At 32.0% G+C, this 16,647-nt stretch overlaps 1 protein-coding gene across 1 annotated transcript in view; it reads left to right on the forward strand.

The window, feature by feature from the left end:
- The window catches only part of LOC127717624 (cell division cycle protein 27 homolog), a 37,389-nt gene that overhangs the window by 10,444 nt on the left and 10,298 nt on the right, over positions 1-16,647 (forward strand). Inside the window, exons 5-15 of the mRNA XM_052223343.1 lie at positions 910-1,007; positions 2,454-2,596; positions 4,357-4,541; positions 7,326-7,443; positions 8,899-8,990; positions 10,395-10,467; positions 11,290-11,485; positions 13,197-13,369; positions 14,011-14,163; positions 15,108-15,188; positions 15,876-16,003. Of these exons, the coding sequence (XP_052079303.1) occupies positions 910-1,007; positions 2,454-2,596; positions 4,357-4,541; positions 7,326-7,443; positions 8,899-8,990; positions 10,395-10,467; positions 11,290-11,485; positions 13,197-13,369; positions 14,011-14,163; positions 15,108-15,188; positions 15,876-16,003 (1,440 nt within the window). The remainder of the gene's footprint in view (positions 1-909; positions 1,008-2,453; positions 2,597-4,356; positions 4,542-7,325; positions 7,444-8,898; positions 8,991-10,394; positions 10,468-11,289; positions 11,486-13,196; positions 13,370-14,010; positions 14,164-15,107; positions 15,189-15,875; positions 16,004-16,647) is intronic.

The raw sequence follows: 16,647 nt of genomic DNA on the forward strand, positions 1-16,647 counted from the left end.
AATTATCAGAATTAACATCTGTGTTTATAGGATGACCGGTCATGTCACAATGACATGAAAATCACTTCTTTAAGTATTATTATTTTAATTACCCCTACTAATTTCAACACCCCCAAATAGTAAAATTTTTCTTAAATAATCTGTAAGATGAAATCTTGAATTTTACAGGAAAAATACTCCCACTGCTGGGAAAAATCTATCAAGAAAGTATACATTCTTCTTTTATTTGTAATTGTATTATAGGTCCTGTTTGACTGCAAACAATTCTGAATTTTTTTTTTAGGATCAAAATAATTCTAACATTTTCAAAGATCCACTATTGTTCAGTGTACAATATTGATAAATTATGCTTATTGTAAAGATATTGAAAAATAAAAAGCCTACATATGTGAAAATAAGCTTAGATAGAGCAAGACATGGAAGAATTGATTCTGATATTGAACAATTCAACTTGTATTCTAATTTATATAATTGATATAATGAAGTGTTTTAAATCAGATGACAGTGACCTATATTTGCTTTACAGCAGAATGCATTGAGTGTGTAGGTTGATGTATAATCTTTGGTTAGCTTGCTTTCTAGCTGAACCGTGAAGTCATTATTAGGTTAGGTATACTACCCTCCTTTCGGAGTAGTCTAGTCCTACACACAGATAGATTGGTTATCTGTCGGACTAGTCTACTCTTAAAGGAGGGTTATTTACCTAACCTAATAATGACTTCACGGTTCAGCTAGCAAGCAAGCTAACCAAAGATTATACCTCAACCTACACACTCAATGCATTCTGCTGTAAAATGCCAACGTCATTTGGTCTCTGGTGACTGGTTGTCTCATTTGCAACCATACTTTATCTTCTTATTTTATATGATTATGATCTATGTAATACATATATTTTTGGTTTTATTTCAGTAAAACTGAAAGAATATCAAAAGCCATAGAATGTTATCGCAGGAGTTTGTCGTTGAATCCCTTATTGTGGTCTTCATTTGAGAGACTTTGTCAATTAGGTAAGTCTTTGAGTCACATTTGGTTTAAATATACTTTAAAAAAAACCTGCTCAAAATGATATCTAAGCACCATCTACATGATCTATGCGTTATATAACCCCTGTTCAACAGTGGGGGTATGGGGGTATATATGTAGTGTTTCCCCTACCACACAAAAAGGGCATGGTTACTTCAATGAAAAAGGACACTAGAGCACGCAAAAGATTAACAAAAGGGCACATAGATTATGCTAAGAATTAAGAAAATCAGAGCTCAAGATAGCAATCAATAAAAGTGTAATGTTTTAAAATATTTCAAGTTTTTAAATTTCCTGCCTGTATTTGTATTAAAAAGATCCCTGTAAATATGCATGCATTACACTTTTATCATTTATTTATATGTGCTGTACATAATTATGTTGGATAAATTTTTTTCTTAAAATTTTAAGGTTAAGGTAAAACTCCATATGGAGGCGCTCCTAATTAAAGGAGGCTTATACTAAGAAAATTAAGTTTACTTCCGGTTTACTGGTTTACTATTTTTGAATGCATTACAAGGAAATTAGTCGAAGGACCAGTTTAAAATCTTTTCACAAAATGGTGTCATCAAAATCGAAACATTCAAAGAATTTTGTATTTCCATCGATTTTTTTTATTAAATAGAGTAAAACAATGTCGATCTATCATAAAGCAGGTGAAATTGATAATGGGCGGTACCGAGAAATGCTTACAAACTTTTTGTTTGAATAAGTACAATAATTTTTACTAGTTCACATTTTTGAAAGATTTGAATCACCATATGAATCGATCTTTTAATCGTGCAATCCGGATTGAGGAGAATTATGTTATCAAAATAAATACCATCAAGTGAAAATAATAAAGAAGAAATAAGTAGAGAAACACACCCAAGCCAATTCTGGACTTTATACATCCACTTTCTTGTATTCAATCATTTACAAGACAATGGCATCATCCTATGATGTGAAAAGGGGACATGGCGTCATTTATTAGGACAGAAAAAGGGCATGGCGTCATTTAAAAAAGGCATGGCGTGTATCCATGCTAACTATGCCTGGGGGGAAACACTAATAGGAATGTCCTGCTGTCCATCACACTTTTGGTTTTCAGATGATAAATAGAGAATCGATTTTTTTTTATTAAATTGAAATTTATTGAAATGTTTTGAACAACTAAAATGTTTAAAGACAGGTTAAAGCTCAATTTTCATTGTTTTCACCATTCCAGAGATATGGTTCTTGATAGTTGGAAAAATTCAAAATTTTGTGGTTTCTGGATGATACCTCAAAAACTCTTTAGATGCACAAAATTTAAAAATTGCTGTCTTCTGCTTTGATATGGATTTTTGTCTGTTTGACACATTCTCCGTTTCCATTCTCTATTCTATTATTTTCTTTTTTATGCGCTGTATGGAAATGAAAATGTTATAATTTTTCATATTATTTTTCAGGTGACAAGACAGACCCAGTACAAGTCTTTCATTGTATTTCTACACCTATACCCACTCAAGTCCCTACCATCAACATTCAGGCCCCTTTACAGAACCTTAATGATGTTTTAACACCACAACCACTCATTTCCACAGATAATCAGGTATATATTGTTTAAATTTATTAATGATTGTAAACATACAAACACCCACTCAAGTTCCTACCATCAACATTCAGGCCCTTTTTGAGAACCTAAACAATAAATTGACACTGCTACCACTCTTTAGGGCCCTGCTTTACAGTGGAAGGTCTTTAAAAATCAGCTTGTCTTTCTATCAGTCACAAATCATATCTGCTCTCTTAACGTCTATGAATTGGGAAATAAAACTTGGGTTCATTATTCAACACGACTAGAAGGACAAAATGTTGGAATGTTGTGTACAAAGAAGAAAAACTGTACATTGAAAGTTGTGATAAAAAAATGTGGAAAGTTTTCAATGTAGAGTTAATAACTCACACCTTACAGCATGATCAAGCTAGAACCTAGCATTAACCTAGTATTATTCAATACGAACTTAGGGCTATTCCATTAAAACATATGTGGGAGGGTAGGAAGGGACTTTCAAAATATCCCTACAACCAAGAACCATTTTTGTCGAGCCTTTGAGTTATGTCGAAAAAGTGAGACATAGCGATCCTACATTCCGTTGTCTTTGTTGTCGGCGGCGGCGTCCACAAATATTCACTCTGTGTTTTGAAATTTTAATAACTTTCTTAAACTATCCTGGATTTCTACCAAACTTGGACAAAAGCTTGTTTATGATCATAAGATAATATTCAAAAGTAAATTTTGTAAAATAAAATTCCATTTTTTCTGTATTTTACTTATAACTGGACTTAGTTTATCTGCCAGGAAACATGACATTCACTCTGTGGTTAAAGTTTTTGAAATTTTAATAACTTTCTTAAACTATCCTGGATTTCTACCAAACTTGGACAAAAGCTTGTTTATGATCATCGATCATAAGATTATATTCAAAAGTAAATTTTGTAAAAAAAAAAAATGATTTTTTTCCGTATTTTACTTATAAATGGACTTAGTTTTTCTGCCAGTTAACATTACATTTACTCTGTGGTTAAAGCTTTTAAAATTTTAACAACTTTCTTAAACTATCCTGGATTTGTACCACACTTGGACACAGAAGCTTGTTTATGAACAAAAGCTAGTATCTAGAAGGAAATTTTGATAAAATTTTGTTCCATTTTTTCCATATTTTACTTATAAATGGACTTAGTTTTTCTTCCAGTCAACATTACATACATTCTGCAGTTTAAGTTTTTTTAAAACATTTATTAGATTCAAAAATTATCCTGGATTTTTACCAAACTTGGACAGAAGCTACTTACAATCAAAAGATAGTATAGAGAGGAATATTTTTATTGATTTTTTTCCTCATTTTTGTTGAGCCTGCGATTAACAGCAAAAGTAGGCGAGACACTGGGTTCCGCGGAACCCTTACAAATTTTTTAGATAATTTTGCATAATGGTAATAGACGCATACTGAAAAAAAGACCCATAACCCACATTCAATAATTAAACTACCCTTCCTACCCTCCCACATACATTTTAATGGAATATCCCTCATGATGTTTACACGGTTTTAAGATATTTATTATTTATAGCCCACTCTTTTCTCAGGTAGTATCAAACAGGATTACTTTCTATTTGGTCAGCAACTTAACAGTTAATGAGTTGTGAAGTGTAAGCACTTTTTAGATCTGTCAAACACCTACTTTAATAATGTTTGCCAATACTTTGTATATATTTCAGTATTTTGGATAAACATTTAATTTCTATGAATTACTAGTGGAAATATGCTTGCTTAGAAGCACAATGTATGCATTTTTTTTTTTTATTTTCAGACACCACAACCTTTGATACAGAATAGTACCATGTCACATACACCAGAAAATTTTCCTGATGCTACACAAATTAATGAAAAGTGTCCGCGTGTTAGACGTGGATCTCGCTTGAAAGATATTCCAGAACGATCAGACATTACCAAAAATATAATCAAACCATTGTTTCTTAGTCCTTTAACTCCAAGGTAAATTCAATTGTAACGGTTGTTTCCCCAACCAGACCACAAGACAGCTTAGCATTAACAAATGTAATAATCTTCATATTTCAGAAGGTAGAAGACCTGTATACATCATGTACATGTATTTCATGTTTTATTTTGTGATATGATTTCACATCCATGGCTTATCAACTTCCTGTTTACTAAATACCTCTAGTGGGGGTCTCATTAGTGAGTAGAAGCTCACAGTTCAACAAATTTAATGTTCCTGTGTAGGAAGCACAGTAAAATCTTACTCAGAATGATAACACACTTTATAAATTTCATGCGTCGAAAGCATTTTTATACGCCCGTTTACAGGAAGTATTGTGGTATACTGTTTTCTGTCTGTCAGTTCGTCCGTCGTCAACATGTCGGACAATAACTCAAAACGCTTTAACCAATTTGCATGAAACTTTGGTGAATTGTTTATATCTATTGATGAGAGCTCCTTTTCGATTTTTATAAATTTTATAGTTTATTGTTTCCGAGTTATGGGGTGTTATTCATTGAAAAATTTGTAAGGGTTCCGCCGAACCCACTGTCTCGCCTACTTTTGCTGTTAGTCGCAGGCTCAACAAAAATGGGGAAAAATTCTTAAAAATTTTCCTCTAGATACTATCTTTTGATTGTAAGAAGCTTCTATCCAGGTTTGATAAAAATCCAGGATGGTTTATGAATCTAATAAATGTTTTAAAAACTTTAACTGCAGACTGTATGTAATGTTAACAGGAAGAAAAACTAATTCCATTTATAAGTAATATACGGAAAAACAGGAAATCGATTTTTACAAAATTTCCGTCTAGATACTTTTTTGATCATAAACAAGCTTCTGTCCAAGTTTGGTAGAAATCCAGGATAGTTAAAGAAAGTTATAAAAAATTTTAAAAACTTTAACCACAGACGCCGCCGACGGAATGTAGGATAGATATGTCTCGCTTTTGCGACAAAAGTCGCAGGCTCGACAAAAAGGGGGATTTTCCAATTTTCGGACAATAACTCAAAAATACTTTGAGCAGTTTTCATGAAACTTTATATATAATTAATGACTGGTTTAATTTAAATCTATTAAAATAACCTCCTTTTAGTTTTTTATACGCCCGTTTACGGGACGTATTATGGTATACCTCTGTCCGTCCGTCCGTCTGTCCGTCGTCAACATGTCAGACATTAACTCAAAAATGCTTTTACCAATTTGCATAAAACTTTGGTGAATTGTTTATATCTATTGACGTGAGCTCCCTTTCGTTTTTTATAAAATTTAGATTTTACGTTTCCGAGTTATGGGGTTTTATTCATTTAAAAAAAGGGGGATTTTCCAGTTTTCGGACAATAAGTCACGAATGCTTTCACCAACTTGCAAGAAATTGTGGTGAATTGTTTATATCTATTGACATGAGCTCCCTTTCCATTTTTATAAATTTTAAATTTTACGTTTCTGAGTTACAGGGTTTTATTCATAAAAAAAGGGGGGATTTTCCAGTTTTCTGACAAAAACTCCAAAATTCTTTCAGCAATTCGTATGAAACTTTGGTGAATTGTTTGTATGTATTGATGTAAGCTCCCTTTAGAATTTTATAAATTTTACATTTTACATTTCTGAGTTATTGGGTTTTATTCATTAAAAAAAGGGGTGATTTTCCAGTTTTCGGACAATAACTCAAAAATGCTGTCACCAATTCTCATGAAACTTTGGTGAATTGTTTATATCTATTGATGTAAGCTCCCTTTTTATTTCCATAAATTTCTAATATGACATTGAGAATTAATTGAACTTTATTTGTTTATAGTCTGACAACAGATTTACTTAGTATTGGGGACTATTGCACAACAGCAAGAAATCTTTAATTGAATATAAATTCAATTCATATAACCAATTTCAAGTTCTTTGACTACATTTATTCAGAAACCTATAATATGTCAAATATTTAATTACAATCCAAATTCAGACCTGAATCAAGCTTGAATATTGTGTCCATTTTTGCCCCAACTGTTCAGGGTTGGACCTCTGCGGGCGTATCTAGCTGCGCTCAGCGAAGCAGTTTATTATTTATAAATTTCTGATATGACATTGAGGATTTATAGAACTTTATTCTTTGTAAAAGCAACAGGCGTATCATGGGCTCGTGGCGCAGCTCTTTATTCTGGATTTACCTTCCTCCGGAACACTCAGCCTAACATTTGAAAGCCAAGGATGTATAATAACAGAAACAGATTTGACAAAATAGATCATATTAACCCTACAATCCTTCTAAGAAATTTACTAGATGAATAGTTTTCAAATATTTGCTGTAGTTTGCTTTACATAAACCATCTCAAAATAATCTATTGGTCAGTTATATTCATTTATTTGTAAATATGTTCTTCACTGAAGTTAGAACAAAACCAAAAACTTTACTACAAAACAGTAAAAGAATAAGATATGAATTTTTTGTTGACCCTTTCTAGAATGATTTATTATGTAAAACAATACATAGGGCACACATTCTTGTAAAGCACAAAATAGAATAATGGCAACAAAAAAAATATTATATCCATGACAATATTTTATATTTGTCTCAGTAACACACCATGAAAACAAAGTAGGAGAATATTTTTGGAGCATCATTGCGGATTTTCTGAGAATACACATGCAATGCCAATGGTTGTAATGACTTCAGATGTTTCTCAAACTTTTTGATTTAAAACCCAAATTAGGAATTATAGAAAAGAATAGGTAAAAGGCTGAACATCAAATGCAAAATATTGTATATATATATTCTTCCATTTCAGTTTTGGATTTTTACCTCTGGACACACCCAGTCCGGCTGGTTCTGGGAACATTCCATATGATACACCATCACCGATGGCGGAGAACACACTCAGAGCTCCGGGAGCACCTAGACGAACTGTAAGTACTAGGACAGGAGAAATACAGAGCTCCTGTGGCACCGTGGTGAACACTATTTATTGAAACATGGAAGGGGTAGAGTTACAAATACCGTTACTCAGAATTTTCCTAACAATAGCAAAAAAGTTGTCTAGACCTTTCTTGTAAATAGTAGAACAAACTTTTGATATAGGAAGTTGAGATCACATCTAAATTAAAAAATGAGTTACACAGTTGGCTTTTACAAACCATTTGAATAGAAGATGCTGTAGAGCAGTGAAATAATTTACTTGAGAGATCGGGGAGCATAAAGAAATTAGGTAACAATAAACAGTTAGGAAAAAATATTAAAATTTTCCCTCATAAATTTTACCATCCCCTTTTCATTGCCTTCTTGCAATATTAAGGTTACTGTTTGTCATATATGTGCATATGTATGTAATCAGAATCTTCCATTGATTTCATATCCAGTATATAAAATGGTAAAATATAATTTCTTTTTGGTGTATCCATGGCAACAATCTGCATTTTTTTATTATTAAAATATAGCAAAAAGGGGGGAAAAGATGTTACACATTTCCCAAAAATTTGACCAAAAGTAGAATTTCAATCACTTCAAGTAATACCTTTTCTGAAACTGTTTACATATATCTTTCAATAAATCCAATGAAAATCATATGTCTTTCATCTCATTTTTTTGTAAAATTGCGTCAAAAACTTCGTGTAGAAAAAAAAGTGTTTGTAAACATTACATTAACTTCTGGACCGATGACCGGTCTAGCTATGAAAATACGGAGAGTCAAACAGAAAATAGCCCATAAAACATGTAAAAAATAATCTTGATGTTCTTATAAACCACCTTTGAAGGCTAAATTAGTACTCAGCTGTCTAAAAATGAATTTTATTATACAATAACTTTCATATTTGAAAAATCCACCGGGGCCAAAATGCGAAACCAAACTCCTGTGTATTGCTACCTTAGGTTCAGTGGGAGCTAAAAGTACTTAGCCAAAGAAACTTGAGTAAGATATCAGCCCAAACTAAAAGGCAAAGAAACTGAATATTAATCAGTTGAATTTATAACATGATGCATTGTCATAATAAAAAGTTAACTCTTTTGTTATGCCCCCACCGTCACTAGAGGGGGCATTAAGTGTTACCCTTGTCCGTCTGTACATCCCGAAATTGGTTTCTGTTCTCTAACTTTAGTCTGCCTCAACCAAATGTTATGAAACTTATACTCAATGCTTATTACTAAAAAACACAGATCAAGTTCGAATTTGGGTTTCGTCACTTTTACCATTCTTGGGTTATTCCCCTTTATAACGTTATATGCAAGCGGGGCATCATCTGTGGCCTATGGACACATTCTCCATTTATTAAATATTCTACAGATGTTAAGTTTAGTTGAATTCATATGAGCTGCTTTCATGTGAAGCATATAATTTTATTGTAGGACGATATTTCTATTTTTAGGTTTCAGTGAGAGGATCCCAGAATCACCCAGTACCTCCTCCGGTATTAAATTTTTCGGGAAATAATACAAATACCAGAGAAAATCAACCAGGGTAAGAATTTAACATCAATTTCAAATAGATACTGGTGGAATATTATTATATAAATGTGTATCTTATTTCAGTGTTTAGGAATTGAATATACAAAAATTAAAACATTCAATAAATATTGTTTTGGCAAAATCCATGATGCTAGTTAGCCGTTTAACAATTGGTTGGACATATTTTTAGTACACATTTATAGATTATCTATGGTTTTTCAAACAAGAGGGTGTTTCTCAGCTACAATCTCATCGACAGGCGACAAACCTGATACGAGTTGTGGCCGAGAAACATCCTCGAGTTTAAAAGACGATTGATAATCTGTTTCTTGCTAATTTATTCATAACTTCGTTGATGTTTACATTGACAACATCACGTGCGCATTAAGTTTCTGACAATAATTTTTAATCTCATGTGAGTAGTATGATATGAAAATTATCACAGAAAAAGATTTAAGGAAAAATACACAAAAGTTATGTATAAGGAAAGAATCCATTGTTATGGGAATATGTATTGTGAAGAAATATTTTCTGATGTATACCATTAGGATGATTAAATTATTTGCTTAAACATGTTAAAGGGTCCTGTTCATCACAAAGACACAGGGAGGGGGAAAATGAAAAGCTGAATTTATTTGATTTTGAACTACTTTTATTAGTATTCTGAAACACATTGTAAAAATGATTGCTGTATTTTTCGTTTGTGAAACCCTGTTTAGAAATCGTTCCTACCATAAATGGCTTCCTTTATTCTAAAACCATACCATAAAGAAAAATACTGGAATTTTAATTGTTTCAGTGGATCTTTCTATTGCTAAACACCCCAGTTCTTATATATTCCACAATTGTCACAAAAGGTTGAAAGGTTCTGGTTGTTTCTGATGGAGCTATTATAGGTTTCATTCCCAGTTTGGTTGACTAAAATATCTTCAAATATATATTTCTAGAACCGCTATTATCAATAAAAACTCATGGCTGTTACAGAATTAAACACATGGGAGGCACCAAGTCAGGAGCCTCTGGCCTTTGTTAGTCTTGTATGATTTTTAATTTTAGTTTCTTTTATATATTTTGGAGTTTAGTATGACGTCCATTATTAATGAACTAGTACATATTTTTGTTTAGGGGCCGGCTAAAGCACGCCTCCAGGTGCGGGATTTTCTCACTGTATTGAAGACCCATTGGTGGCCTTCAGCTGTTTTTTGCTCTTTGGTCGGGTTGTTGTCTGACACATTCCCCATTTCCATTCTCAATTTTACTTTCTTTAGGTCAACCTATGTAGAAAAAACTTAGTGTACTTCAGATTAAAAATTATGTATATGATGGATGCCTTATTTCATGAAAAAAAAATGATACTGAAGGTAAGAGATTGTATAAAAAAAGCTTGTATAAAAATGACCTTCTTTTCTTTTTTTAGCATTCAGAACAACCCACCTCCAGTAAGGAGAAGTTCACGTCTGTTTGGTAGTAATAATTCAAGTTCTGTGAAGGTATGTATTGTTTAACCTACTGTATAGCTTTGAGTGATTAACACTTTGTTCATGAAAAGAAAAAATATTAAAACTATTGTATACTCCTGTCATACTTAGATTGATTGATTGATTGTTGGTTGCTTAACGTCCAGTGGTGTCATACTTAGACAAAAAGTGTATAGAATTATTTAAATCATCAATTTAATTTTATCAACAACTTTGACTTTCATGAAAAACACCTTGGACTATGCATGCTATGTGTCTTTTTGTTCAACTTCTAGAAGTTGGTGATATTAAAGTAATGTACAATGCATGTTGTGGATTGCTGTTTTTGTTTAAATGCATGTTTATTGTTTTTATATTATAATATGACGTCCTTATTACGTTTTGTAGACAAAGCTGTGTTCTAGTTAGCACAAAATATGTTTGACACATGGGCACAAACTTACTGTTTACGTTCTAGTTATTTTCTGTTTTATTCTAATGAAATATCTACATTGTAGCTGTTTTCATAAAATTTTATTATATATTGTTATTCAAATAACATATATTAACCCTGCTATTGAAAAAAATGATGAGCCACACATGGAATTTTAAAAAATAAATTTATCTTTCACAATTAAAAATCATGTGTAGATTTAAAGTATTTGGTACTGTAAATTCAGAAATTATTGCAATGTTTTTATTATTGCAAAAAATGCGACAGGGTTATATAGACAAAGTGATTTAAATTTTCTAACATTTTCCACAGATTTATGCTGCTCTTTTTAGCATTACTTACTGAACGAGAAAATTGTCTTAAATGATTTTTTTTTTTTTTTTTGAATTTTCTCTATTTAGGAAAATAACAAAAGTCATGGAACCAAAACACGTCTACAGAGTCCAAAGGCTTTAGGCAGAAAGTCAAAAACCAGAAGCAGTAAATCTCAACAAGAACTCAACAAAATAAATAAGTCAGAACCTACCCTAGATTCTAAACCTGTTCCCCAGGTGCCAACTCAAACTCAGATCTTACAAATGCAACAACAGTCTCTCAGTGAGTACATTATAGATTTGTTAAATTATATGTAGAAATAAGATGTACATGTAGTAGTATTGCCAATAAGATAAAGATCCATCAGTGTTCAAATTATATGGATATAAGCAATTATATGTAACGGTTTGGCCTTCAACAATGAGAAAAACCCATACTTGATAGTCGGTTTTAAAAGGCCCTGATATGAAAAATGTGAAATAATTAACATGAGAAAAATTAACAGACTAAGTTATAACAATACAATTTCCGAAAAACAAGATGACAGACATATATGTATGCATGAACCAATGCATGATAACCACTGAAACAGGCTCCAGATTTGGGACAGGCACATATAGAATTTATGTAGTTTTTATACGCCCGTTTACGGGACGTATTATGGTATACCGTTGTCCGTCTGTCCCTCCGTCCGTCTGTCCGTCTGTCCGTCCGTCCGTCTGTCCGTCTGTCCGTCCGTCGTCAACATGTCGGACATTAACTCAAAAACGCTTAAACCAATTTGCATAAAACTTTGGTGAATTGTTTATATCTATTGACGTGAGCTCCCTTTCGTTTTTTATAAATTTTAGATTTTACGTTTCCGAGTTATGGGGTTTTATTCATTAAAAAAAGGGGGATTTTCCAGTTTTCGGACAATAACTCAAGAATGCTTTCACCAACTTGCAAGAAATTTTGGTTAATTGTTTATATCTATTGACATGAGCTCCCTTTTGATTTTTATAAATTTTAGATTTTACGTTTCCAAGTTACGGGGTTTTATTCATAAAAAAAAGGGGGAATTTTCAGTTTTTCGGACAATAACTCAAAAATGCTTTCAGCAGTTCTCATGAAACTTTGATGAATTGTTGATATCTATTGATGTAAGCTCCCTTTAGAATTTTATAAATTTTAGATTTTACATTTCCGAGTTATGGGGTTTTATTCATTAAAAAAGGGGAGATTTTCCAGTTTTCAGACAATAACTCCAGAATGCTTTCACCAACTTGCAAGAAATTTTGGTTAATTGTTTATATCTATTGACATGAGCTCCCTTTTGATTTTTATAAATTTTAGATTTTACGTTTCCAAGTTACAGGGTTTTATTCATAAAAAAAAAGGGGGATTTTCCAGTTTTCGGACAATAACTCAAAAATGCTTTCAGCAATTCTTATGAAACTTTGGTGAATTGATTATATCTATTGATGTTAGCTCCCTTTAGAATTTTATAAATTTTATTTGTTTATAGTCTGACAACAGATTTACTAAGTATTGCTCAACAGCATAGTGTATTGCACAACAGCAAGAAATCTTTAATTGAATATAAATTCAATTCATATAACCAATTTCAAGTTCTTTGACTACATTTATTCAGAAACCTATAATATGTCAAATATTTAATTACAAACCAAATTCAGACCTGTATCAAGCTTGAATATTGTGTCCATTTTTGCCCCAGCTGTTCAGAGTTGGACCTCTGCGGGCGTATCCAGCTGCGCTCAGCGAAGCAGTTTATTGATGAAGTTGAAGTCCAATCAACTTGAAACTTAGTACACATGTTCCCTATGATATGATCTTTCTAATTTTAATGCCAAATTAAGAGTTTTGACCCCAATTTCACAGTCCACTGAACATAGAAAATGATAGTGCGAGTGGGGCATCCATGTACTATGGACACATTCTTGTTTTGGGCCTAAAACAAAGTTATTAAACTAATCTGTATATTTATTTGTAGCTGGTATTTTACATCTTCTACAATGTATTGGTAAAGCTTACCAGGCCCTGTCACAGTACGATTGTAAAAAGGCTATAGAAATGTATCAAGATCTTCCCATACACCAGTATAACACAGCATATGTCCTTTGTCAGCTAGGCAGGGCATACTTTGAATTATCTGAATATCAAAATGTAAGTACACCAACAGGGATAGATTTGTTAAACATAATTAAATTATATTAGGTAGCATATACACAAAAGGAGATTCTTTTCAAAATCCTTTACATTTACTGTGGATTCATTGTTATTCATGGGATACCAATTTTTGTGGATTTTGTAGGTCTACGTAAACCAGGAATTTAAATGTTCAACAAAGTACACATTTTTGTAAAGGCCTGTATATAGACAGCCAAATCCATGATATTAAAAATCCACAAAAATACAAGTTTTCTTGAATCCACGAAAATTGGTATTCCAAAAAATAAATGAATCCAGAGAATCTGTAATTTGAAAATTATAGTTGGTGAAATTTGTTCTATTTCATTCATTTTAAGATTACTAGATATATATTGTAAAGTAACCATTTTAGAATCCCAGAATATATATGCATTATAGATGCTCGCATGGTGAATAAGACCAGCTAGTTTTACTGCTTCTTTTAATATGAAGAAGCTGAGGTAATATTCAGTTAACCTTTTGATGCAGTAGGTTTCAGAATTTAAGAAACTTTGATTATTAGATTATATATTGTAACTTTTATATCTATCATTTAAGTTAGTATCAAGTATATCAGAAACAAGTTTAATTTCCTAAGAATATTTCTATTTGTTTAGGCTGAAAGATTATTTGGTGAAGCAAGAAGTTTAGAACCTTACCATTTAGAAGGCATGGAAATATTTAGTACAACTTTGTGGCATTTACAACGGGAAGTAGAGTTATCTGCTCTTGCTCAAGAATTAACAGATATGGAAAAAAATTCTCCTGAGGTGAGTCATTATTATTTAAGCTACGACAAACACCTGTGAAAAAAAAAGAAATAGTAAAATTTTCTTTACTTTTATCAAATATTTGCAGTTTTGATTAAAGAAGATCCTGTAAAATAGATGATTACAACTGCATAACATGAATCTGATATTAAAGAAAAACAGTCAAAAATACTGACAAAAATAAACATACTTTGTTTTTTTAACACATGTGTTCTCTTAGCAACCTGATGATAGATACAAAACCTGTTTCATTCCATCTTTTTGTCTCACCTGAGATGATAGACTTAGGGATGGAGTTTCAAGTGTTGTCTGCATTGGCAGATTCAACATATGTTCATGTTGAGAACTTTTATAAAAATAAGAAGATGTGGTATGATTGTCAATGAAACAACTCTCCACCAGAGACCAAAATTTTAGTCTATTATAAATTTGTCTGATCATATTATTTTTTGACATTACTATGAAACAAAGCTCTTTGAATCAGAAAATCAAAAGTATGTGTCATCTGCTGTAAATTTTGAAATTTATGGAATGTTTTTATTATTATGAAAATTGTAATGGAATACAAATGTAGGTGCTGCAAAAATAAAAACTTGCATTATGAATTTTGATAGCATTATTAGTTTGCAGCATATCCTGAAATCACAATATTAAAACTTACATTTAAGTTAATTGTCCAAAAATTGCAATAATAACAATGATTTCTGAATTATCAACATAGAAATAAGGAGATGTGGTATGATTGCCAATGAGACAACTATCCACCAAAGTTCAAATGATGAGGATGAGGATGTTATAGGCAACTGTACGTCCTTCAACATTGAGAAAAACTGTATTGGAATAATGAAGGAATAGCTGCTTTCACTGAATAGCATATTTGTTTGCACCTTATGTTGAATCTTTTTCTTATTTCTACATTTATGTGTGTTTAAATGTATCCACAGGCATGGTGTGCTACAGGGAATTGTTTTAGTTTACAAAAAGAACATGATACTGCCATTAAATTCTTCCAAAGAGCTATTCAGGTATATTTTCTCACATTATTTTTATTAGTATACATTATTTGTTTTATTACCATTTACATTGGTTGGATTAAGTACTAATCACTGTATGTTTTGTTTTAAACATCTCTATAGAATAGACCTTATCGCTATTTGGAAATCTGCGCCTCTTGAACTATTGACATCATACAACAATCACTTTTCCAATGTGGCAATAGATATTTTCTATTATGACGTCAACATTTTACGGTAACCTTTGTGATGTCCAGTAGAGGCGGACAAATAGCAATAAGGTGTATTCTAATCACTGTTTCAATTTTAAATAGAAAATGCTTGAAGAAATCTACTTTAATGAACTAACTATTGAAATAATAAGTAAATTACGATATGTTAGTCAGTCAGTTTCTAATGATTATTGTTTGTCCTATTCAAATATAAAAAAGGAGACGTGGTATGATTGCCAATGACAACATTTCTCCACCAGAGACTAAAAGATGTAGAAGTTAGCAACTATAGGTCACCATACGGCCTTAAACAATGACCAAAACCAATACCACATATATAAAGGCCCTGAAATTACAAAAATAAATCAATTCAAACCAGAAAACAATGGCAGATTGAAAAACAAATATGATATACAACATCAAACAACAATCACACAATTACAAGTTTATTAGTATATAAATAAAATATACTTTGTGTTTTTTTCAGGTTGATCCTAATTTTGCATATGCTTTTACATTACTTGGGCATGAATATGTGTTCACTGAGGAATTAGATAAAGCTATGTCATGTTTTAGAAATGCTATACGGGTGGACCCACGTCATTTTAATGCCTGGTAAGTTTGTGTTCACTGAGGAATTAGATAAAGCTATGTCATGTTTTATAAATGCTATACGGATGGACCCACGTCATTTTAATGCCTGGTAAGTATGTGTTCACTGAGGAATTACATAAAGCTATGTCATGTTTTAGAAATGCTATACGGGTGGACCCACGTCATTTTAATGCCTGGTAAGTATGTGTTCACTGAGGAATTACATAAAGCTATGTCATGTTTTAGAAATGCTATACGGGTGGACCCACATCATTTTAATGCCTGGTAAGTATGTGTTCACTGAGGAATTAGATTAAGCTATGTCATGTTTTAGAAATGCTATACGGGTGGACCCACGTCATTTTAATGCCTGGTAAGTATGTGTTCACTGAGGAATTAGATAAAGCTATGTCATGTTTTAGAAATGCTATACGGGTGGACCCACATCATTTTAATGCCTGGTAAGTATGTGTTCACTGAGGAATTAGATAAAGCTATGTCATGTTTTAGAAATGCTATACGGGTGGACCCACGTCATTTTTATGCATGGTAAGTGATAGCCAGACCATAAATAAAGAGTATTGATGTTTTTGTGACTTGTTTGTGTATTCATTTCTTGATTGACCCCTTCAACTTTTTATAATGGTTTACTCTGATTAACTTGA

The sequence above is a fragment of the Mytilus californianus genome, unplaced genomic scaffold, assembly GCF_021869535.1.
Source record: "Mytilus californianus isolate M0D057914Y unplaced genomic scaffold, xbMytCali1.0.p SCAF_10, whole genome shotgun sequence".
Classification (NCBI taxonomy): domain Eukaryota; kingdom Metazoa; phylum Mollusca; class Bivalvia; order Mytilida; family Mytilidae; genus Mytilus; species Mytilus californianus.